Raw genomic sequence first — 27,192 nt, forward strand, 5'->3', positions numbered from 1 at the left:
TCAATTTGGCTTTATGCAGGGCAGATCAACAACAGATGCAATTTTCATTGTAAGGCAACTGATGGAAAAATACAGGAATAAAGAGACCAACGCTCATATGGTATTCATAAAAGCATATGATAGAGTTCCTCGAGAGATTCTGTGGTGGGCACTCAATAAGAAAGGAGTCCCTGGCGAATATTTAAAGATTGTGAGAGATATGTATGAGGGAGTAACGACTAGTGTTAGGACAGGTGTGGGAGAGACTGATCAGGTGAAAGTAGGATTGCACCAACGCTCGGTGCTTAGTCCTTATTTATTCTCATTAGTTTTGGACCAGATAACAGCGAAACTACAGGGTAGTATTCCATGGTGCCTAATGTATGCTGAGGATGTAGTGTTAATAGGAAATAGTGAAAGAGACTTAGAACAAAAACTGGAACAGTGGAGACAAGCTCTGGAGGAAAAAGGTTTAAAACTTAGTAGGACAAAAACAGAGTATTTGGAATGTTCATTTAAAGATGGAGTTACTACAAATAAAATGGTATCTTTGGATGGTGAAATGATTGTGAAAAGCAATAGTTTTAAGTACCTAGGATTGGTATTACAGAGTAATGGAGAAATAGATGGAGATGCATGCAGTAGAATTAGGGCTGGATCGATGAAGTGGAAAGAATCGAGTGGTGTGTTGTGTGACAGAAAAATTCCAATGAAGCTGAAGGGAAAATTCTATAAAACAGCCATAAGACCGGCTATGATGCACGGAACTGAATGTTGGGCAGTGAAAAAGAAAGAGGAACAACGAATGCGGAAATGAGAATGCTTAGATGGATGAGTGGAGTGACAAAGAAGGATAAAATTAAAAATGAGTATATAGGGGAAGTCTAGGTGTGGCACCAATTGATGCCAAAATGAGAGAGCATAGGTTAAGATGGTTTGGTCATGTTCAACGTCGAGACGTTAATCACCCAATACGAAGAATAGCCGAAGTGCAGATTCCTGGAAGGAGTAGGAGAGGAAAACCAAAGAAGACCTAAGGGAAGACGATAAGGCAGGACATGTTGGTAAAGGAGATTAACATTGCTATGACCCAAGATAGAGTTGTGTGGAGAAATGCAATTAGTGAAGTCGACCCCGCATAGGGATAAGGCAAAGAGAATGATGATGAATCGCGCCTAAAGAAGTATAACTTCAAAAATGAACTGCGTTTGAAAAATAGATATACGATTTGAAATCAACAATTCAAGCACATTTTTGCGAATATTTTTTTGAAACTATGGTAGAATTATTTTATTTTTAAATTAAATTAATTAATTATTAAACATAGTCAGTATAATTCAATATTCAAAAAAAGTTTCAAGGCCAAATATAGAAAAATAAGCTAACGGTGGCAAATTTTTGCAGACAGCTCCAAAAAAATGGATTTTGCGGTGGAGTGGACATCAGAACTCGTCATTGAACGGAATGGAAGAATGATAAATGTAATTGAATAGACATGGGGGAATAATTTACAATACCTATGCATTCCACAACTCGTTAATTTATCTAGGTAAAAATCCAACGAATTTTGATTCCTCAGTCTGAGTACTCAGTCAGTACAGTACTCAGAATGTGAGTAGAGTAGGACTTTGTTGTAAATATATTTAACTGATATCGGAAGAATAGCCAGAATGAATCTGATTATCCCCTCTCACTCCCACTCAACTTTACCTGATTCTCACCAGACACTTTCTCTTTCTACCTATATGTAATCAAATATATATCTTGTCTTTTTTTATTACATTGAATGATATATGTCCTCACCTTTTTTCAATAGGTCATAATATTATTTTTGGAGATGACATAAGACATAACCTATTTTTAAAGGACAGCTGTTTTTGATACATAAATTTGTGAATAACGTTCTTTGCAGTGGCATCAAAATTTGAAGAGATAAATATTTAAATTGAAAACATTACCTGGTCACTACAACCGCAATAAATAGGTTTGCTTCAAGTGACATATCAAACAAAACTTTCTAAACAAATAAATCACCCACATACTTCCAAATTTGGATTATTTTGTAAATAAACTTTTGTGTTTGTAAATCTTGGTGTATAAGAAAAATTTCCATTAGTAGGTACATTTACAGTATGTATTTTAACAATGGATCATAAAATTATTACAAATCAAAATATCCTGACAAGTGTTATTCATTTTATATCAAACTAAAATTTTTACACTTTGCATTTTGCATCTTTCCAAAAAAGGAATAAAAAGGTGTGATAGTTACCCTATATAGAAACTTACATAAAATGGGTTTGAACTTTTCAACACATAAATTTGTAAGCAATGTTACAGGATATGTAACAGGAAGAAAGAGGAAACTATGTGATTCAGAAGATGAGGAAATAAATAAAGTTATTGATATTGCTTTACATACCCCTAAAAGGTAAGAAATTTTAATAATCATCTGCCAGTTTGTGTTGAATGTACTTAGTGTGTTTTTCGGTTTTATGTAAATATTTAGGTCATGGTAATTTTAGTATTTATATATTTCATTCATAATTATTTATTTATAGAGAGCATGTTCTGCACAAGTAAAGAAAAACCTTGAATATAATTATTGATGTGGATTTATATTACAGTGAAACAGAATATTTCTGGATAAACAGTTCAGTTATAAATATACCGAATTGTAAATATGAAATATAATTATGAATATGAAAAAAAAACAGTATTTGATGAAAAAACTTTGGGAGAGTGGGTTCTTCGTATTACCAGAAATTCTAAAAAAATGTGTACCTATATACTTAGATAATTCTTTTGTTCAGCTATTAATATCTAATGTAACTACAGTAGAACCCCGCAAATCCGAACTTTCGGCAAATCCGAACCAACGGAAAGTGAAAAAAAATTTTAAAAATTCAAAATAAAAATTTAAAAACATGTTTATTATGTGAGAAAATAATTATGTAAGATGCTAGCTACAGTATTAAAACACTGCAACACTAATGGGTGAATAAAAGCGTCGAGTTAGACTAAACACAATCAATAAAGGAATGTGCATAATACACATTTCCCATGGTATACTATGAATGAAAACATTGAAAAAGATAAGAAACATGAGAAACATAGTGTAATCAATATCCAGATTACAAATTAAATGAATCATTTACATGGCCGAATTCCCATGTCCCCTGACGAAACAAAACTACTGGTGTTAGCGATTTAATATTTCAGTGATCTAAATATTTTTCAGCTTTAGAATATTGGAGGCATAAACCTGCGGATAAAGTTTCATAAAGGGATCGGTGGTAGTCCAAATCTTTTAAAAATCATCTTCGTTAGCTTCTTAGGCTAACTTTAGGATAATCCGAACTTTTCGGAATCCGAACAGGCTGTTCCCCCAATTAGTTCGGATTTGCGGAGTTCTACTGTATTGTCTAATCAGTAAAGAATATATTCAATATTTATTTATTTACGGTTTACGGATATACATACCATTTTTACAAAAGTATAACGTCAACCTGTACAAAGCATAATATATAGCAACAAAGGGAAAATTGTGTGCATTCCTTATTGTTTGACTTTTCCTATATCTACTCGTTCCATAGTAACAGTATATTATTCAAATCAATTTTACAGCTTTTTCTCTTTTATTGATTGTTAGTTTTTATTGTATACAGTAAAACCTCCGTTAACCTAAATAATTGGGAGCGGAGGCCGTTTCGGATAACAAGAATTTCGGTTAAAAATAACATTGTTTTTGTATTCTTCTTGTATCAAACTACACTCGCGATCATAAAAAGCGGGTTACTCGATGAGTTATTCAAGTTAGATGTCTCTAATTTTCTAAACCTGTTGTCTGATTTGAGTGATTTTTTTAGTATATTATAGCCTTATTCTTTAGCAATATCGCTGTAATAATATTGTTGCTAGACCGGTAAATTGTCATTGTATACCGGGTGTAACACTCATACTGTGTTTATTCCTAAAAGTTCGGAACACACTGTGGAATGTTTTAGCATAGATAAAATATTGAAATTAAAACTCAATTGTAGCCTTAGGCTCTCTTATCATTTTATTTTTTGATTTATTTGTTTATGTTGGATAATAAAAAAGTTAAGCACGTTAATAACTAGCCATGTTCTTCGTCAATACAGGGTGTTTCTAAATAATTGCGACAAACTTTAAGGGGTAATTCTGTATGAAAAAATAATGACAGTTTGCTTTATAAACATATATCCGCAAATGCTTCGTTTCCGAGATACAGGATGTTGAAATTTTTTTTACAAACTGATGATTAATTTATTGCTCTAAAACCAATAGAGATATGCAAATGAAATTTGGTAGGTTTTATGAGGCAGTTATTGTGGATTTTTTGACATACAATTAATAATTCTATATTCACCATTGGCGTGCATACGGGTATAAAAATTTTAGATACATCCCGTATGCACGCCAATGGTGAATATAAAATTCTTAATTGTATGTCAAAAAATGCGCCATAACTACTTCTTAACATCTACCAAATTTGATTTGCATATCTCAACCAGTTTTAGAGCAATAAATAAATCGTCAGTTTGTAAGAAAAAATTCAACATCCCGTATCTCTAAACCGAAAAATTTGCGGTCATACATTTATAAAGTAAACGGCCATTATTTTTTCATGCAGAATTGCCCCTTAAAGTTTGTCGGACTTATTTAGAAACACCCTGTATTGATGAAGAACATGGTTAGTTGTTAAGGGGCCTAACTTTTTTATTATCCAACATAAACAAATAAATCAAAAAAGAAAATGTTAAGAAAGCCTAAGGCTACAATCGAGTTTTAATTTCAATATTTTATCTATGCTAAAACATTCCACGGGGTGTTTCGAACTTTGAGGAATAAACACAGTATGATTGTTACACCCGGTATACAATGACAGTTTACCTGTCTAGCAACAATATTATCATGGCGATATTGTTAAAGAATAAGGCTATAACATACTAAAAAAATCATTCAAATCGGACAACAGGTTTAGAAAATTCGAGAAATCTAACTTGAATAATTCATCGAGTGAACCGCTTTTTATGATCACAAGTGTACATAGTATTCTTGGTCAAAGTTGGTATTAAAAAATAATTTGAGGGGATTTTGTAATGTTTTTTTTAATATAAGTGTTAACATTATTAAGGAAAATTAATATCTAATTGTTTCCGTTTTGCCATAACAAATTTACTTTTATTGACGAAATTATTGAAATTATCATCCGTTTCACTTAAACAGTGTTTCAGTTAAAAAGGTTTTGGTTAACAGAGGTTTTACTAGAGTATATAAATTATTGTAGTCACTAAATACATAGATAGTAAAAAAATAATCCTATTAATTAAATTAATGAATAATTTACTCAATTATACACATTGACATCTGATATTCACATTGACACTCTGCTGATGTTAAAAATTGGGATCTAATTAGTTTTAGAATTAGAATATGTAGTTGAGAAAAAATTACCAAACAGTTAACTATTATCACCTGTACTATCACCATAGAACATACTAGATAGCAGATTGAAACTTTTTCTTGTTATTTACATAAATAATAATAATAAATAAATATGGAGTTTATTCGTAGCAAATAAATTGTACATAACAAAATAAACTCAGTTTCTCACTGAAGTTGTACATACAACTTGTGCGTGAGAGTTGAATTTTGATTGTATTAAACACTAATTAATTTTAAAATTTACAAAAAGGAATCAAATAAATAAAGTCTTTTTCATTCATTGGTCTCCAAATTTGGGCTCCTCTTCTTACTAATTCAGTTACTTTTAGATGTTGTTTATCGGACCTACGAAAATATCTCATAAAATTTAGGAAAGTATGGTAAAACATTTCCTATGGGACTCTTCTGGCGGGACTTCGTTTTCTAAGAGAATTATCATTACTTTTTGAATGTTTTTATCCATTTTTACAATAATTTTTACAATTTAAGTACTTATATGTTACATTTCAAATAAGTCATTTTTGACAATACATATTTCCAAAAATGTCGAGGATTTGATAGAAACCCATTCTCAGTATTATTCAAATAGTTACTATAACATTGAGAGAAGACTTATTTACATTAATTTCTTAAGAGCAAACAGTAGCGATCAACAGGTAGCAACAAACGCGTTCCAAGATTGCGGCTCTAATTTTGAATATTTTGTCGAGATATTTGGCACACATATTCGTAATATAATAAAGAATGGCGGTACAGAGCCCAATTTCAGAAATATGTTAGTATGTGGAAATTACTCTATAACTAAATAAAATATTGAAAAAAGGAGCCTGTACCGCCATTAAGAAAGACAAAAAAATACACTTTCTTCAAATAAACTTTTTTATCCCATGCCTAGATTTTGTGTCACATTGGAACTACTAAAAATCGATTTTATTATAACAAGAAATCGAACGTCACTGACTTGGCAACATTTCGCGCCTATGTGTATAAAAATTATTGTTTTTGATAGTATAAAAGTCACTGTCAGTGTCGAATTACCGACGCACTGTTGCCTCACTTTTGAAAGTTCGCAGAACTTTCGCAATCTTGGACCGCGTTTGTTGGTACCTGTTGATCGCTACTGTGTGCTCTTAAATTAGAAAATCCTAAGAGTGTAGGCGCAAAATCTTGTTCCAATGCTATTTAAAGGCTTTAATTTTTTTTTCGAATCCTGAGAAAATTAATAAATATTTTTGAAAAATTAAATGCAGAATAAAATATTACATTATTACCTACCAACGGCTGAAAGTCCCTGAAAACTTCTATAATGTTTATTTTAATAAGCTCAGGGGTGAAAAAAAGAGCAAATTTAATGTGATTTTTAATTTCAAATATTTTATTCAAAAGAATCTCTTTATTTATTCTAAGGGACTTTCGGTCCTTGGTAATAATGTAATCTTTTATTTTGCATTTAAATTTTTCAAAAATATTTATTAGTTTTCTCAGGATTCGAATAAAAATGAATGCATTTAAATAGCATTGGACCAAGATTTTGCGCCTAGCTCCTTAAGTAATCATCCCTTCTGCTAAATAATTTAATTTAATTTTTAATGTTGATTTAATACCTTTTAGAAAGAAGTTAGAGAGCACCGCACAGTATATCTACCAGGCATTGTTTTTAGAAGGACAGAGTTCAGATGTGACACTATGTGCATTAGGAGAAGAATTCCACCTACATAAAGTATACCTTTACCAAAGTCCCTATTTTGCTAGCATGTTTGGAGGGTCTTGGTTAGAAACAAATCAAAAATATGTCACTATAGACATTGTAGATCCTTCAATTACCGTAGATTGTAAGTGTTTTAAAACTACTTCCAGATTTAGCCATATGGCTCACATTCCCTCTAAGGGGAAAATTGACTCATCCCAGATACCTACGGTATCAAAAGGCGATCTTTTCAGTAAATTTACTACGTAGATTATTGTTGTTAGGTATCGCCACATCAATTAGTGTTGTTTGTCTTGTTAATTTATTAACTAGTACAAGATATGGTCTATTATGTGCCACTGTTTGGTCGGTGAGCACAGTGCGGTCCCAGTATAGCTTGTAGTTGCCATCCTCAAGCATACTCTCAGGGACGTATTGATAATATGGAAGATGGACCGTTTGGAGAATTCCTAGCTTGATAGCTACCTTTTGATGAAGGATTTTTCCCACTGCATCATGCCGTTCCTTGTATTCAGTTGCAGCAAATGCCTGGCAGCCCCCTGTAAGATGTTGGGTTGGATGGTTTCTTGGGTTTGACATCCATATCGGCATTTGTCGTTTTGGACCTGAGGGTCTTTGATGACATATTTCAGGTAATTTTTGGTTGGTATAACCTGATCCTGAATGGCCAGTAATGAACCCTCCGTTTCAGGGAACATCTTTCCTGATGTCAACCAATAGTTCGACGTTAAATCTACTTATTATTATTAGTATTATTGTGCTGTTGATTTTAATTTTCATTGCTTTATTAACCTTTTCACTGTGGCCAGAGCTTAACATAACATTTCCTTAAATTTTGCTGCTTCTCCATTTCTTCCTGCCTTTGCAGTACTTAATATTCATTCTTCTTATGTCTTCTTTTTCTTCTCCAGCCATCTTCTTCTAAATTCTCCTATTCACCTTGACCATAGTGGTGCCAAGGAAGTTATCCTTCTCATATCTGTATGTATGTTTCTAATCTCAGTACCTACTTATTAAGTATTAATTTCAGTATGTTTCCAAACGATTCTAAACTGGAAGACTATATGTTGCTGATCATGATTTCCTCCATTGATTTTTCTTCAATTTCATTATTTGTTTTCATTTTTCTTTTTCATTCCCTTGTTACATTATTAGAACCTAGTATGAATTTTTTGAATCTTTTTGAACCTTTTTGAATTTCAGAAGTCTATTTTAATGTTTTTGCTAAGTATTGGTGTTTAAATTCTTGTTTTCTATTTTTGTTTTCTTACTTGGAGGTTTTCTTGCCTTTCAAAATTCTTTCATCTGTTTTGTTTTGGTTTACTTCCGTTAAATTCCGTTAAATTACTTTCAATTAAAAAGTCTTGTTACTTTTCCTATTATATTTGGTATAATCTTCTGACATATATTTTAAATATTTTAATTGTATTTTAGCCATGAAGGTAGTACTGGGTTCCCTATACAACTGTGATATAATTCTGAACCCATTAGAAATTGTACCTATATTGGCAACCGCTACAATGCTTCAATTGGATGGTTTAATTGAAAAATGTACTGAAGTTATGTTGGAAACAATTAATCCAAAGGTAAGTGTTCCTTTTCAGTCACATAGACAAATGTATTTAAGTTAATTGAACCAAGCAATTTGACGGTGTAAAATTGACACAACCCTTTTAAAGATAAACTGATTGGAATGAATGCATAATGCCATATAGGTAAAGTGTCTGTTACGAAGCTGTTCCTTCACTTCTTCCTTATTAAATATACTTTTGGAAATTGTCTTTCACAAGTTGCATTTGAATGAGGTAAATAAACAGATAAATAGACAATACAGATTAGCAAATATAAGATTACCATCAACATGTTTTATTTGATTTACTTTAAAAGAGAATTCATCCAGGTTTTTGAATACCATTGGAATATCCTGATAACGTTGAAGTTTCTTTCATTCCTTATCGAGTTTTTGCATCATTTGGAGGTCTTGAGAGCTACAAATTCGGAGCAATTTTGACATAGTGGTATAAGACTTTGGCAACTGTTAAAGCTAAGTTTATGTAGAAGGTGTATTGGTGTAGAAGGTGTACAAAACTTTACGAAAACCTCAAAAAAAAATAAAGGAAGGATGAAAATTTGGGGATATTTGGAGATTTGGGGAAAATTGTCTATTATTATATTTATAAGACAAAGTTTACAATTCTACATCCCCTCCATTTTACAAAATGGAGGGAAATACCCTCTTCTCTGGGGTGAAAAATATACATTCAAAATAAGTCTGGAATTGGATAAAATTACTAATTCTAAGCAACTTTTGTTCCATGCAGTTTTTTCATTAAGTCAATACTTTTTGAGTTATTTGCGAGTGAATATGTTCATTTTTAACAAAGAAAAACATGTTTTTGGACGGTTTTTCGCAAATAACTCAAAAAATTAGTATTTTATCGAAAAAAATATTCTTTGCAAAAATATGTTTTATAAAAAATAGGAAAAAATGGTGTATGCGTGAAGTCTGTAGACCCAGTAGAAGCAGAGTTGTAGCTAATGAAAAGTAGGTTCTTTTTCGTCGAGTTCCAAATCGAATATTTCAACGTGAAATAACCAAAAAACGCAGCACTTTTCGGGAAAACTCTATAACTTTTTTAAAAAGGTTAATTTTTGTTTTTTAAAAAACTTCTAACATTAAAATTAAGTGAGTTACGCTCAAAATATTGTTGGTCCTTTTTATTTTTTGGTAAAAATAATCACGAAAATCACCCCCTAATTGTTGGTAATATTTAGTTCAAAAGTAATGTTCTATGAAGATGACTTGTGTCATATGCCATGTATAAGAATTATGTGAGGTTATGTATAATAAAGCATGGTTAATATTGAACTCTACAAAAGAGCACATGGCGTTTTACTTATTTTCTAATTTCCCAGTAAGATATCCACTGTGTTGATACTTTAAACAACACTAATTAGCAGCCCAAATAAAATTAATTGTTATCGCTTCACAAGTTACTTTGCTTATATTCTTTATATTATCCGTAAGTTTCATCGGTTCAAAGTACTTATTTTTGAAAAGGCTTTAGTTAAAATGGCTTGAACGAGTCTCTAATCACGAGTGTATGCAAATTTTTGAACATCCATAGCATAACCAATTTTTGTCTAACAGAAAAACAAGAAATCCAAAATATTCAGGAAAACAAAACGTACATTTTATTACTCTTTAAGATTTTCGGTATTACTAATAATTTTTAAGTTATTTTGAAAAAAAAATGGATTTTTTTTTTCAAAATAAAAAAAATATTTTAAAACCAAATTTTTTCAAAAATAAGCACTTTGAACTAATGAAAGTTATAGATCATTATAACCAATACATAAGTAAAGTAACTTGTGAAACGGTAACTATTCATTTTATTTGGATGCTAATTAAAAGGTGATTTTCGCGATTCTTTTTTCCAAAAAATAAAAAGGACTAACAATATTTTGAGCGTAACTCACTTACTTTTAATGATAGAAGTTTTTTCAAAGAATAAAAATAAACCTTTTTTAAAAAAGTTATAGAGTTTTCCCCGAAAAGTGCTCCGTTTTTTGGTTATTTCACGTTGAAATATTTGATCTGGAATCTGAAGAAGAACCTACTTTTCATTAGCTACAACTCTGCCTCTACTGGGTCTACACACTTAATGCATACACCATTTTTTTCACTTTTTTATATATTTTTTTCGACAAAATACTTTTTGAATTATTTGCCAAAAACCCGTCCAAAAACATGTTTTTCTTTGTTAAAAATGAACACATTCACTCGCAAATAACTCGAAAAGTATTGACTTAGTGAAAAACTCTACAGAACAAAACTTGCTTAGAATTAGTAATTTTATCCAATTCCGGAGTTATTTTGAATGTATATTTTTCACCCTCGAGAAGAGGGTATTCCCCTCCATTTCTATAAATTGGAAGGGATGTAGAATTGTAACCTTTTTCTTATATCATCTTCTTAAGGTGCCGAGACCGCTTGTCGATCGTGGCTCTCGTGTTGCCCAGCATATTAACAATCATTGCCATATTTACAGCCGCACGAAATAGTTCAGTGCTAGTTTTCCCAAACCATTGGTGTAGGTTTTTAAGCCAAGAAGTTGTACGGCGGCCCACACTTCTTTTTCCCATTATTTTACCTTGCATGACAAGGTGAAGTATGTCATATTTTATCTGGGTGACGCATTATATGACCAAAGTATTCCAATTTGCGCCTTTTAACCGTGTTCACTACTTCGCAACTTTTATTCAAACGTTGCAAAACCGTTTCGTTTGTGACTCTTTCTACCCAACTGATCTTCAGAATACGGCGGTAGACCTGAATCTCAAATGCTTCTAGGTTTTTTAAAAGCGATTCTGTCAGGGTCCATGCTTCCACACTTCCACCCCGTAAAGTAGTACTGGAAATATAGTATAACATCAAACCATTCTTATGCGAAGTTCCAAATTTAGATCATGCACAGGATTTTCTTAAATTTCATAGAATTTGTTCTTGCTTTGGCAATTCTACTTTTTATTTCTGTACTAGGGTTCCAGCTTTCATTAATATGAGTATCCAGATATACAAGATTACTTACTCGTTCAATTGAGTCATTACCGATTGTTACGTTATAGTTATTATTATTTACGGTTGCCTGTTTACTAATAACCATAAACATTGTTTTTCTTGCATTGAGTTTAGAGTCCATATATCGCGCAGAACGCCACCAATATACAGGATGTCTGCGTAACTTGGAACCATATGGGAAACTTTTTTAATATCAATTTTACGAAAAAAAGTCATTCTTTATAAATTGCTCCGCATAGTCTAAAACCTAAGATGCAATCATCAGATATCAAATTTTGTCAACAGTATACGAGGTATGTCAAAAAATATGAATTTCGCTCAAGAGCAAACTACCTTTATATTTCAAAATATCAAAAAATTTTAATATGAAAAGTTATTTGTAATTAAAAACCATATTCAAATATGCAATAACAGCCTTCTACTTGAAAAAAAAATTTCTCAAAATTTTCCTAAATTACCGATTCCGAACATCATTTTTATTTATTAGACATGTAATAACTCTTTTATTAATAATTTTAGGAAAAAAAGTTATTTTTCATAAAAATCTGTGCATGGTCTAAACCTCAAGATGCAACCATCAGTTATCCAAGTTTGTTAATTTGATACGAGGTGTGTCAAATAATATGAATTTAGAAAGCATTTAGAAATTCTTTCTTAATTAATATTATTTGACACACCTCGTATAAAATTAACAAACCTGGATAACTGATACTTGCATCTTGAGGTTTAGACCATGCACAGATTTTTATGAAGAATAACTTTTTCTCCTAAAATTATTAATAAGAGTTATTACATGTCTAATAAATAAAAATGATGTTCGGAATCGGTAATTTAGGAAAATTTCAGAATTTTTTTTTTTTCAAGTAGAAGGTTGTTATTGCATATTTGAATATGGTTTTTAATTTCAAATAACTTTTCATAATAAAATTTTTTGATATTTTGAAATATAAAGGTAGTTTGCTCTTGAGCGAAATTCATATTTTTTGACATACCTCGTATACTGTTGACAAAATTTGATATCTGATGATTGAATCTTAGGTTTTAGACTATGCAGAGCACTTTATAAATAATGACTTTTTTTCGTAAAATTGATATTAAAAAAGTTTCCCATATGGTTCCAAGTTACGCAGACACCCTGTATAATAATAGACAATTTCAACTACTATTCCCAAATTTGCATCCTTCTTTTATTTTTTTTGGGTCAGATTGTTCTTTAATCGGGCTATAAGTACTAAGGTACATTACGGACAACGTTAAAATTATCATATAAAACGATCACCTGGCAACTTAGGATGTTACTTTAAACAGTTTTAAAGGGCCTAGCCGGGTAAGATGATGAAAACTGCCCCCAACTCGATTCGAATTCCATATAGGTCACCGTTTAGCATATATAGTGAAACTCACTTTCGGAAATTTTTAGCCCCCTAGGTGGTCATGTGACCCACCTAGAGCCTAATTAGGGTTTTTATGTTTTTATTTTTGAAGATATTCTTCTTTAGCGGCGAATCGATTGAGGGTAAAATTTGATTGATTCGCGCGCATGCGCACACCGACAGTATGGTATTAGTTGTTATACGGGCTTTGATTGGGTGTTGAAATTTTGAAATGATCTGTCAATAATTATTCAATATGGAGGTTATCGGTAAACAAAAATATTATATAATATTAGTTTTTATTGATGTGTGGACAGAAATAAAATCAAATTTATAATTATAGTGACTTTTTAAATAGTTTTGAAAAGCCGCAGGTACGTAATTCTAAATGTTTCAGTTGGAAATACCTAATAGTTTCAATACCTATCTATTTGGAAAATGTAAACAAAATAATGTAGTTACCTATTAGTAGGCAATGATTTAATTTACATAATCTGATTACGAACAAACTTTCTACAAATCTTCATCTCATATATCGTTTTCTTACTCTATATTTTGTTGTATTTTATTTCGACAAAAATCAAACTAATAATTTTATTAATAGCCCAGTAAATGAACGGGAAATTCGGCGATACCGTGTAATTTTCAGAGGCAATTCCGAATTGCATGAAAATTTGGATATAGGTTTTACTTACCCTCCACTTCAAAGTTGAAATTGTGCCGTTGGTTGCTTTTACTTGGGGGGTGACAGTCACCCCTTCTCGGGGGTGAAAAAACATGCGTTCAAGATCAGACCGGAAATGGATAAATTGACTGATTTTAAGCAACTTTTATTCTATAGAGTTTTTTACGTAAGTCAATACTTTTCGAGTTATTTGCCATTGAAAATGTTGATTTTTCGACAAAAAACTACGTTTTCAGACGGTTTTTCGCAAATAACTCAAAAAGTAAATATTTATTTCGAAAAAAATATCCTTAGCAAAAGTGAAGCTTATAAAAAACTCAAAAAAATGGTGTATCAGTAAAGTCTATCAATCAAACAAAAACAAAGTTGTAGCTCATGAAAAATACGTTCTTATTCGTCTAATTCCAAATCGAATAGTTCAAGGTGAAATCACCGAAAAATTAAGCACTTTTCGGGAAAAACCCATTTATACTTTTTTAAAGTGTTTATAAAAAGCTTTGTTTTAATTGTTAACAAAAGTTTTAGCATTAAAAATAAGCGAGTTACGCTCAAAATAAAGTTGGCCCTCTCTTTTTTTGGTAAAAAATCATGAAAATCGCGCCGTGTTTAGCTCCCCAAATGAAATTAATCGCTACCGCTTTACAAACAATTTACTTACCTATCTATTTTTTATTTGATCTGTCAGTCTCACCGGTTTAAAGTGTTTATTTTTGAAAGGGTTATAAATGAGAAAGCTTGAATGGGTCACTAATCACGAGTGTATGCAAATTTTGAACAGCCATATCTTAACCAATTTTTGCTTTACGGAGAAACAAAATGAAACTAGCATATTTATAATAGCAAAACCTACATTTTTTTACTCTTTAAGATTTTTCTTATCACTAATACTTTTTAAGTTATTTGGAAAAAATGAAATTTTTCAAAAATTTTTAGAAAAATTTTTTTTATTATAAAACCAAATGTTTTCAAAAATAAGCACTTCAAACCAATCAAACTTACAGATCATATAAACAATACACATACAGTTAAAATATATGGTAAAGCCAAACGATTAATTTCATTTAGGGTGCTAAATAGAGGGAGATTTTCACGATTTTTTTTACCAAAAAAAGGGGCTAACTTTTTTTTTCAGTGTAACTCGTTTATTTTGATGCTGTAAACTTTTGTAAAAAAACAAATAATAAGCTTTTTTTCGATACTTTAAAAATGTTAATAAGGTTTTCCCGAAAAACTCTTCTTTCTTCGGTGATTTCGCGTTGAATTATTTGATTTGGAATTAGACGAATAAGAACGTATTTTTCATGAGCTACAACTTTGCTTCTACTCAATTTATAGACTTTACTAGTACACCATTTTTTTCGTTTTTTTATAGGCTACACTTTTGTTAAAAATATTTTTTTCGATAAAATATTTACTTTTTGAGGTATTTGGGAAAAACCGTCTGAAAACGTAGTTTTTTTGTCGAATAACTCGAAAAGTATTGACTTACGTAAAAAACTTTATAGAACAAAAGGTGCTTAAAATAAATCAATTTATCCATTTCCGGCCTTATTTTAAACACGCGTTTTTCACCCCCCGAGAAGGGGTAAATGTCACCCCCCAAGTAAAAGCAACCAACGACACAAATTCAACTTTGAAGTGGAGGGTAAGTAGAACCTAAATCCAAATTTTCATGCAATTCGGAGTTGCCCCTGGAAATTACACTCCAAAACGGTCATTTATTGGGCTATAAATTCATATAAATTTATGGTGTAAACGTTTAGTTTGTGTATATTCCCACATGACGTATACGAGAGTTTGGTGCAGTTTGAAATGGCGTCAACTTTCGTACGGCGCGGTAGACGTGAAGTGGGTTCAAGCCCCAAGCAAGTTATTATTTTTTTTATTTTTTTTTATAGATTTTATGATTGTAAGTATATTATTATATAATTTTTGAAGATATTCCTTCTTTTTTGAAAGTGGTAGATAAGAAAGTTAGTTTGATTTTTAAATAAAATAAGTACAAATAACCTTTTAAGTATATTTACTTCGTTTAAATTACCTATTATATTCTATTATATTCTATTATATTATATTCTATTATATAATAGAAGAATATCTTCTTACGTGCGTACAAAGTACACACACATTCTTTTTTTTTAACTCAGCCGCGTCGAGAACTAGCGAAAAACTTTAAATAAAAAAGTTGTAAACTTTATAAAGTGGCGCGCATAGGGGTAATGGTCTGAACTTTTCAAAGAAAAAAAGATAATACGCCAATGATATATTTCAAATTAACAATCATTCAAAAATTCTCGTTCAATTTGCGATAAAAAAACTATCTTCTCATTTTTTCATACTATGCGCCGTTTTGCTGCAAAAAAAGAAAATATATTAACGCTTCCAAAGTATTCGAATTAGTTTTTATAATGGATGTACGAATTATGTATGTAGATGTAGAAACTACTAGAAGTTCGAATACTTTGTAAGGGTTAAGATGTTTTATTTTTTGAATAAAAATGGCGCGTCGTATGAAAAAATAGGAAGATAGATTTTTTGTCACAAATTGAACGAGGAATTCAAAAACGATTGTTAATTTGAAATATGTCAGTGGCGTACTATCTTTTTTCTTTAAAAAGTTCAGACCATTACCCCTATGCGCGCCAGTGATAAATATAAAATTCTTAATTATATGTCAAAAAATGCACAACAACTACCTCTTAAAACTCACCAAATTTTATTACAATGTTGCCAGTGGTTTCGGCAAAATCGTAAAAAATGTGTAAAATTTTTTTTCTTCAACGCCCTGTATCTTGAAAATGGATGGAATTACAAAAAATTTTTATTAAGCGAACCCCAATTATTTTTCAGTTTACCTATTCTAGTGACGGTGTTACCTTTTTTGAAAAATATGTATAAAATTGTATCAAAAAACGAAAAAAAAACCGAAAAATGCGGTTTTTATTTTTAAAGGTGGGTTTCAACAATTTTAAAAATTTGAAAAAATTCATGGTGAAACATTATGCAAAAATACACGTTCTATATTTTTTTCGTGAAAACGAATGTCTTAGTTATTTTTTTATACTCATTTAAAATTTTAAAATCGTTCTAAAATTTAAATTTCCCGCCAAAATTTAAAAAAAAAATTCGTACAGAACTTTATAAAGTTTACAACTTTTTTTAAAGTTTTTCGCTAGTTCTTGATGCGGCTGAGATAAAACATAAAACTAAATAGGGGGCTAAATATTTCAGAAAGTTAGTTTCACTATATATGCTAAACGGTGACCTATATGGAATTCGAATCGAGTTGGGGACAGTTTTCATCATCTTACCCGGCTAGGCCCTTTGATCGGAAACATTCTGGTCTCAATCGAGAGACTAGGAGGAAATATGATTTTGATCTCTGTCTAATAGGTGGAAACATAATGCTAGTAGCATAATGCCTATCTCTCGCTAATTTTGTAATTCTGACCATAAATTTTTTCCGTTTCTATTTTAGACTGCTTTAAGTTACTACACCGCTGCGTGTCAATATGGTGATAAGAAGCTACAAGATGTCTGCTTTAAATGGTTTCTAGTGAATCTCATGACATATTACTTACATTCAAGTCGACCACTCTCTGAATTAAAAACCCTTCCAATCTCGCTGATGGCAAAGCTTATAGCACACCCAGATCTCTTCGTTATTCAGACGGAATATTCCATTTATGTGATGTTGAAATACTGGATGTACTACCAGATCTTCCCAGAATCGGACGAACCGTCAATTAATACTATTAACGAGTACTTTTGTTCATTAACAGGTAAGTTCATAGATATTTTTGTATAATTTCGGTAGGCATCATTTTTCGAACTCCATTACAGCATTCGCATTGTACAGTTACAATCATTGAATAGTTTACAGACTTACATATCTATACTCAATCTAATTTACTTACCGTTGCACGTCATCCGCGTCATAGCCCGAGACGCCACATGATACCAACACGAAATATTTAGGCGGTAGGTGTGTTCTTTTTTAGAATCACTTTGCCGAGTACACTGGCGTTACAGCCACTAGGCATATTTTATTATATACGCGTAGAAATAATATTTAAAGATTTCTATTAATGTTAACTTAAAGAAATACACAATAATATGTTTCATTTAATTTGTATAAATGGATTATAAAGCGTTTTTATGAAGCACACTTGTTCGGAATACACTGTAACTATAATCGAACGAAGGTGATATTTTGGCATAAATTGGTAACATTTATTTGACAGTTGCGGTGATGACACTTAATATTTGTTTATATTCTTTACTATAAGTATTTGTTTCATTATATTTACTGTTTTTATTATGTACTTTAACGTAAGATTATAACTTAATTTTTGTTTTCTATTTCTAAAGTTTTTATTTATTTACATTGAATATTAATTTGTTTTGCTGTATAATAAACTTCCGCAAAAATTGTGTGATGTATTTGATTTAAAATGAATTCAAGAATTTTTTGTAATTGGTCAACAATGTCAACTTAGATCTCTAACGTAAATAATGACGTGCAACGGTAAGTAAATTAGACGGACTGTAGGAGCCGATTTTTTAAATTTTTACCTCGTTTAAACGCACCTTTTACGTCAAAGTGACGTTACCAGTGGTGTACCTAGGATAGGTTGATTAAAATTAAAAAATAAAAATAATATAAATATATATTTTACAAAATTTAACAAAATGGAAAGTATAGAAAAAAGTTTTTTGTATAAAATGGATTATGGACGGATTGAAAGATTATTTTTTTGTATTAAAATGAGGAAGTCTGGTTTTAAAATATCCATTTTATTTTAAATCTATTTTATATTAAAAAATTATAAACAATGATAAATAATAAACAATAATTAATATTTTGGTGAAAGCCCTATTGTCAATATAACTTTTCAGTCTTCTGTTCATAGATAGCACCAATCTCCTCATGTTATAGTCAACAAGCTCTTCCCAAGACTGCTCATTTGCTTCCCATAATTCAATTCTCTTCCGTGGCCTAAGGTTTCTTTCATGTAGTTTCTGTTAACTCTGCCCACACATTTTTGACGGGTTTAAAGTCGTCTGCACTCCGGGAAAGCCACAGAAGTACATTAACATGAGTTTCTTTCAGTCATTCTCGAACAATTTTACTTATATGCACTGAGCAATGTTGGAAGATGGCGTCGTTGTTGGGGAATCTTTATCACTGATGGCAACATTGCGTTCTCAATAAATGCTGGTAATGTAATCCTGTTAATTTTTCTTCTATATGATAACAAACGCACGGGCCTTCCGCACTTATCCATCCCCATACCTTGACCGAGAATCCTCCACTAGTTCTTAAATGATGCGGATATTGTTTATCATACCTTACTCGACCACTGCTATGTGACTGAAATAGTTTTTAATTGGAATATGCAATCCTACAACAAAAGTTCTCTTCACGGTTTATAAGTTCATTACAAAATGCAACTCGTCCCCTCTTGTGATCCTCAGTTAAAAAAGGTTTCCTTACAGCTGCACAATTTATCAGTCCACTTAATTAAATCTAACAATAAAACACTGAAAACGTTTGTTTTCTATACTTCCACAAAATTTACAGTTTTCAGTGTTTTATTGTTAGATAAAATGAACTTCCATCAAGTAACGGTCGAATCCATCAATTATTAAAAAATTAAATAATATCCAGCTGTGGCAAAAGGAGATTCTCTCAAATAATCTACTAATATTTCATCTTGTTGATCTGTGGGGATCTTCTGCCCTCTTAAACCGCCCAACCGTGCTATAGAGTGAAAATTATTCCATCTTTGTTTGATTTTCCATATGCACATATGGCTCACGTTCAAATCTGCAGCAACTTGCCTTAGTGACCAACCTTTTTCGAGTTTGGTAATTGCTATTGCTTTTTGCTCATAACTCAAATGCATTCTAAATATTTTGGAGGATGTTGGTATCGTTTTATTTTATTTTTCAACACTCGCGAAATTTTTGACAAGCATTGACTTTTGAAATTTTTTGACTTTGACATTTATCAAATCCGTACGACACTGCAATTTTACAGTATTACAATATAAACATTAAGGTGTAAACTATTCAGTGATCGTAACTGTACATTTATTATTTGTCATTCGAGCCACGTGACCTGCCCAGTTCCATTTCAGTGTTGCTATTCTCTCTATAGCATCAGCCACTCCTGATCTTCGTCATATTTGACGGTATGGCAAATCCAGTGGCATACCGACACCACAAAATTGCTAGAGATCTTCAATATAAACACATAGAAAATCAAAAATAAAATAAAAATTCCATTTTCATTCAGTTGCAATGAGAAGGCAAAACAATCTTATTTTTCAATTAGAATACGGAGCGCAGTCCAGCCCTCTGAATCGACGATTTTCGACTCTTGTTGGAGTCTCATCGGAGATAACGTAGGCCTGCTACTCCATACTCCAATTGACCAACACCGAGAGTTTATCCCCCACACCGCAACTGATGTGAATGGACTAGGTGACTAGCGTCATCTGGCAATTGAAAGATGAAGTAGTTTTCAATCCTAATAGCAATATTAATAATATTTAAAAATATTAAAATATATACTAAAAAATTTTTAAATTGAAAACTTATTGGTCCATTTTCTTGGTAACACCTCCATGGCTTCTAAAATTTGCAAGCCAGATGGATGCTGAAGCGAAGAAGACAAGAGGGAATTCAAAAACTTACAATTTACGACCCCGTCTGTTCAGCTGGTAAATTCCAACAGAAAATGGACCTAGTTACTCAAAGAAGTAACGACTAATATAAAAATAAAATAAAAATTCAATTTTCATTCAGTTGCAATGCGAAGGCAAAACAATTTTATTTTTCAATTAAAATACGGAGCGCAGTCCAGCCCTCTGAATCGACGATTTTCGACTCTTGTTGGAGTCTCATCGGAGAGAACGTAGGCCTGCTACTCCATACTCCAATTGACCAACACCGAGAGTTTATCCCCCACACCGCAACTGACGTGAATGGACTAGGTGACTAGCGTCATCTGGCAATTGAAAGATGAAGTAGTTTTCAATCCTAATAGCAATATTAATAATATTTAAAAATATTAAAATATTACTAAAAGATTTTTAAATTGAAAACTTATTGGTCCATTTTCATCCTTCATCTTACATAGAAAATCTTTGGACCTCCTCTGGAACTTCTGGCCTTCAGTCGACAGTCATATCTTCAATATCATGTCCTTATATCACAACACACATCAGCAACACACAAGTAAATGTAAATGCGAAAATTAGAAGATAAACCAATATGCTTTATGTATACTGTTGATTAAAACATATTTTGATTTGTTATCTTTACTCAATGTTTTATATGTTTTTATGAATATCATATATTTTTGTATTATTATTTTTCCCCGTATCTTTTCATGATACTAATTTTAAGTGGTTGAAACAAAATAAATTAAAAAGAGAATGATGTATGTAGGTATATTAATATGTTGAATAAACCTATTTGAAGGTTACAGGGAAAAAAGGGGAAATGTCAGAAATTTTCATTTTTTGTTTTAATAATTCATTCTTCTTTTTCTTCTTTTGCCCTTTAATTCGTCAAATTTTGAACATAGGCTTCCTAGTGGAGTCACTGAAGGTTTTCATCTCTGATTTCGTTGAACCTCCATCGATTTTCATGAAAATTGGTGAATAGTTACAGGATACCTCAAGCAACAAAAGTGACATGATGTAAATTGCGCTTTTACCTTGGGGGTGGAAGCCACTCCTTCTCGGGGGTGAAAATTATTTTATCAAAAATAATTCCATAAATCGATATAAGGACAAATGCTAAGCAAAATTTGTTATATAAAATTATTAACATAAATAAATGCTTTTTGAGTTATTGAGGATCAAAGATTTTATTTTTTCGTAAAAAAATGCATGCTTTAAAGCTGTTTTTCACGTATAACTCAAAAACTATAAGCTTTTACAAAAAAGTTATAATTACCAAAATTGAAGATAATAAAAAATTGAATACACTTCTTACTTAAAGAACTAAACTAATGTTAAGAGGATCGGTACGTATTTTCGGCTGCAATGCTATTCAAATGGGGATTCATTTTTTTCGAATCCTGAGAAAACTAATAAGTATTTTTGATAAATTTAAACGCAGAATGAAAGATTACTTTATTGGCGAGGGCCAAAAGTCCCTGAGAACTTCTATAATGTTTATTTTAATAAGTTACAGGGGTGAAAAACTAAGGGAAAATTTAGTGTGATTTTTAATTTCAAATATATCATTCAAAATAAACTTTTTATTTATTCTAAGGGACTTTCGGCCCCCCGGTAATAATTTAGTCTTTCATTCTGCGTTTAAATTTTTCAAAAATATTTATTGGTTTTTTCAGGATTCGAAAAAAATTAACACAATGCCGTGGTAATATTTTCCAAATCTATCTTTCTCTTACAACGCACTTAGCCGAATATAATATTGTCAGAATATATTGTCAGTCAGACACTGACAATCAGTGACAATTTTAAATATTTGACATTGCATCGGGAATATGTTGAGTTATTGATTAAATATTATTGATATATAGTGTATTTGATAAATAATTGATTTAAGACGTGAACTTAATAAAAAGTTATTTATTGTGTATTATTTGTGGAAGATCCAAGCAGAGAATACATCAGGATAATATTTGTGATCCAAGTATTTTGTTGTTAAAGATGTTCAAAATTGTAAGCGTTCCATAACAATATATTATTAAAAAATCACTTTAACACTTTTCCTCTTTTCTCGATTGATTATTAGTCTTTGTTGTACAAATAAATTAGTACAATCACTGAATACATAGTTAGTGAAAAAATTATCACATTTATTAACTGAATTAATAATTTGCAATTATAAAAATAACAGTTATCCAAGAACATTCAAAACCCATCTCTTTAAATTAATGATGACATTTTCAAGTAGAATGACATTCTAGTAATGTTTACATATCCATACCAGTGTGAATTTTACTACACGTAATTTGCCGTGTAAAGACAGAAAAAGTAGGGATACACGTAAAATATTTGCGATTTAAGTCAAAGTGAGTTATGGGTAATTGAATGTAAATTTTCTTCGACGAGTACTCAAATCTAAGTATTCAAGCTTAAATAACGGGAAAACTATGCATTTTATAATATGCACTTCGGATTACCTATCAATTGAGCTTCAGAAGAAGTCAATAGCATTAAAATTAAGCAAGTTATGATGAAAATAAGAGAAACCTTTCGAATTTTTTAGGAAAAAGTGAAAAATAAAACATACACCAGTTCCACAAAAATTAAAATTCATAGTAATCCTTACAATAATTTCTTTAAATTAGCATAAGTAATGATTTCAACAATTTTGACCGGTATAGAATGAAAATTTTTGAAAAAAGGTATAATTTAAAGAAATCAGAATTTTTAAAATGATCGTAATTTTCGTTTTCTTTTGATAATAACTCCAAAAATACTTAATATACGCAAAAAATGATATATAACCAAATTTTAGTTTTTTCTATGTCAAATATTTCACCTTTTTATTATTTCTGTAGGGTAAAAAACAACCGAGATAGAAACGTTTAAAGCTTAAATTTTGCTGCGACAACCATGTAACCGTGGCCATTTAACCTTTAATTAAAAAAAAAAGTAAGGGGTTTAAAAGATTAAATTCAACGTCGTTTAATTGCCCTTGGAATTATCTTTCAAATGGTTTTTAGGTGAATCTGATATTCTAAAAATTAATGGAGTTATTTAAAAAAGAACAATAATATTTTTTGGAAAAAATTTTAAAAGATAAATTTTGAAACATTTTTGGAGCATAAATTTTAATGCTATCAACTTGTTCGAGGACTCATTTGATAGATATTTCTAAGTACGTTGCGAAATGTTTGATAAGTTTATGTTATACAATGCATCATTTTCCCGTTATTTAAGCTTGAATACTTAGATTTGGGTACTCGCCGAAAAAAATATACATTCAATTACCTATAACTTACTTTCAGTTAACATTAAAAGGTTTTTTTAGTAAGAGGTTTATTTAATGTTTTATTAGCTTCAATTTTGGTAATAATGACATTTTTATAAAAACTTATAGTTTTTGAGTTATTTATCAAAAATCGGTTAAAAACATGCATTTTTCTCACGAAAAATTAAAATCCTTGATATTTAATAACTCAAAAAGTTTTGATTTCTTTTAATAACTTTATATAACAAATTTTGCTTAGAATTTTTTCCTCTATCGAATTATGGGATTATTTTTAATAAAATAATTTTCAGCCTCGATAAGGGGCGGCATCCATCCCCAGGGTAAAAGCGCAAGTTGGCGTTATGTCACCTTTGTTCATTGAGATATTCTCTAACCACTCACCAATATTCCTGCAAATCGATGGAGGTTCAACGAAATCGGAGGTAATAGCTCATATCCACCTTCAGTGACTGCACTATCCCCCAGTTTCATCCATTCGCTTCTATTTAGTGCTTTCTGTTTCCAGTGCATTCCTCCGAACTTTTTAATGTCGTCTCCCCATCTCATCTGGGGTCGTCCTCTTGCTCTCTTTCCTGTCCATGGTCTCCATTGTTATATCGTGGTATTCCACCTATTGTCCGTTTGTCTAGCGTTATGACCTGCGAAGCTCCATTTTAGCCTAGCTATATGTTGTCCTGCGTCTTTGACTTTTGATTTATTTCTTACCCAGTTGTTTTGCTTTTTGTCTGTTAATTTTACTTATAACATTGCTCTCTCCATGGCTCTTTGTGCCTTCAACATTTTATCCATGTTTGCTTTGGTCAAGGTCCATGTTTGGCATGCGTATGTGAGAATCGGGAGTATGCACTGGTCAAACACTTTTGTTTTTAAGTATTGTTGTATTTTTTTATTCTTTAGGACCCATTTTAATTTCCCAAATCCTGCCCAGGCTAATCTGACCCTTCTTTTTACCTCCGCTGTTTGATTTTCCTTATTTATTTTTATTATCTGTCCCAAATATATATAATAATCATTAACCGCTTCTATTGTGGTGTCGTTTTGTATTACGTTTCTATTATCTTGTGTGTTTGTCATTGTTTTTGTTTTTGTTGAAAAAAAAAAACAAAACAAAAACAATTCATTAGATAGGTTATATTCTGTACTTTACTATACGTAAATAACACTGGTTAAAAATGGGTTGTGTCATGAGATAACACTAATAATAAAATGCCTATACAGGAGAAGAAGGGGGAATGTCACGGTGTTATCGATTAATTAGGGGGAATGTCATTTGTGAATTACGCAGAAATAAATGAAAACACATTGTTTTCGTGTGTTCCCACAAAAACCATCAAAACATATCAATAATATTAGTCTTATAACTTTGAAAATGCTCTGCTGAAAAATTCAACAAAATTGACATTCCTCCTTTTTTCCCTGTACCCTTCATTTATTCTTATTTTGACCGCACTGTAGTCTTGTAATTAACTTTAATATTTTTATAGAAACTTTACCATATCTCCTTACCGCTGAAGGGAAACAATTCATATCTGTGTTCCTTGGCCTTAGATTACAAAATCTAATAGCTCACCAACACGATGTAATATTGATACTTCGTGATAACATTATTCCAAGAACTTGGCTCGATTCTGTGATTCTGCAAGAATGGAAGAATGTTCTAAGGATTAATCAAAACGATGATAAAGGGTAAGTAATAAACAATAAATAATTAGAACACCCTATATTATACTTTTACATTTTTGATTTCTTGTCGATGTCCTCGTTTTTGCAGTATAAGTTTTGCAATGTTATAAGGTGTAGTTTAAACGATAAATACGTTTTTATTAATTTCTATAGTATCTATAGTACCTATAGTTTCTATAGTACCTATAAAATTGTAATTTGGTATCAAAACATCTATTTATGTTCAAACGATTTTTAATATTCTCTTTCTCTCTCTCTCTCTCTCTCTCATTCTAGTTCCGTCCCTCCTTGTGGAGTATTGGGCTCTTATGCGATTCTTGGCTAAAAGTGTAAGATTGCTGATTGGCCGGGTCAGCGGATTAATATAGTCTACTATTTTGTCCAAAATTATTAACATAGCGAAATATTTCATTTTGGTATACCTACAGGATTGGTTGAATCTTAAAATGAGTTTTTTCTGAGTTTTCTTAACCCTTTAACGTCGGGAACCGCATATATGCAAAAGTTTTCTTGCCTCATATACGGGAGTTTTTGGGGATTGCGCTTCCCTTTAACACTTTCGCGCATCTATGCATTTCCCGACTTTGGTGGTAAACAAGTTCATTAGTGTAAAGTTGAATAAACAAGCACATAAGATAAACGTTTTATTAATTATTTATAAAAATGAATATAACGTTTCCTGCTCTGAAGTATATTTTGATGCAAGTGAGTATATGCATCTCCCGTATATGGGGCACGGCACGTTTAAAACTTCCCGTCGCGAAAGTATTGTATTTTAGTATTGTAATGAAATGATATTTTATGGTACTTTATTATTCCTTAAGCATTCACTATACTTAATTTCTTTAATTTGAGAGTTATTCGTGATTCTTTCAGCCACACATTAATTTCAACAACAATTAGGTGAAATTTTATTAGATTGGCCATGAAAATATTCAATCAAAAATAATTTTTCGAAAAAAAATACATAATAATCTAAACTAATCATTAATTTGTTAATATTGGATGGTGTATTAAAATACCTATAGTATATCAATACGTAGTTAAGATTGTTGGTGTGTAAAATATTAATAAAAACACAATATTCTACTTAGTTGGCTATAACTTACGACACTAAACTTGCTTAAAAGTTTGACATTATACCATTTTTGTAGTTCCTTTTGCTTTGTTACTATTACTATTTGTTGTTCCATTTTATCGTTGTCCATGCGTCGTGATTCATTTTTATACAAATTAAATCAAAACATAAAGTGAAACGTGCGTCGATGTGTATAGTATACACTATACACAATGTATATACACATCGACGTACTTTTTACTTTATGTTTTGACTTAATTTGTTTGAAAATGAATCGTGACGCATGGGCAAAGATAAAATGGAACAACATAAATTTTTCTATGGAGGAACTGATTCATCTAGGTAGCTTTTGTACTAGGAAAGTGTAACAAAAATGTGCTACTATGCTTTTTTTAAACCAGCAGGAGTAAACTAAAAAGACAGATTCACACCCAAGAAAGTCACTAGAAAAATAACCAAATACATCTTTTTTGGTTGATCATGTCGGCCTTCGACGGTAATCCATAAATATATTATACTAATACGTCGCTAAAGAGTTAGTTCTGAAAACAACTGTTTTTTTTTATATGAAAGCAGACTAAAAATCTAAAAATTAAAGGAATCAGAAACCACTAAAATGTCAAAGTTATAGTGTCAAAATTTAATAGA

The 27,192-nt window shown here is 31.0% G+C and overlaps 1 protein-coding gene across 1 annotated transcript in view; it reads left to right on the forward strand.

Moving 5' to 3' along the window:
- The first annotated feature begins 1,822 nt into the window (after positions 1-1,822).
- LOC114328163 (protein germ cell-less) overlaps positions 1,823-27,192 on the forward strand; it is a 56,830-nt gene continuing 31,460 nt past the window's right edge. Inside the window, exons 1-5 of the mRNA XM_050645287.1 lie at positions 1,823-2,410; positions 7,063-7,283; positions 8,594-8,745; positions 17,278-17,581; positions 25,268-25,469. Coding sequence (XP_050501244.1) covers positions 2,274-2,410; positions 7,063-7,283; positions 8,594-8,745; positions 17,278-17,581; positions 25,268-25,469 — 1,016 coding nt within the window. The 5' untranslated portion in view covers positions 1,823-2,273. The remainder of the gene's footprint in view (positions 2,411-7,062; positions 7,284-8,593; positions 8,746-17,277; positions 17,582-25,267; positions 25,470-27,192) is intronic.

The sequence above is a fragment of the Diabrotica virgifera genome, chromosome 3 (genome assembly GCF_917563875.1).
Source record: "Diabrotica virgifera virgifera chromosome 3, PGI_DIABVI_V3a".
Lineage (NCBI taxonomy): Eukaryota > Metazoa > Arthropoda > Insecta > Coleoptera > Chrysomelidae > Diabrotica > Diabrotica virgifera.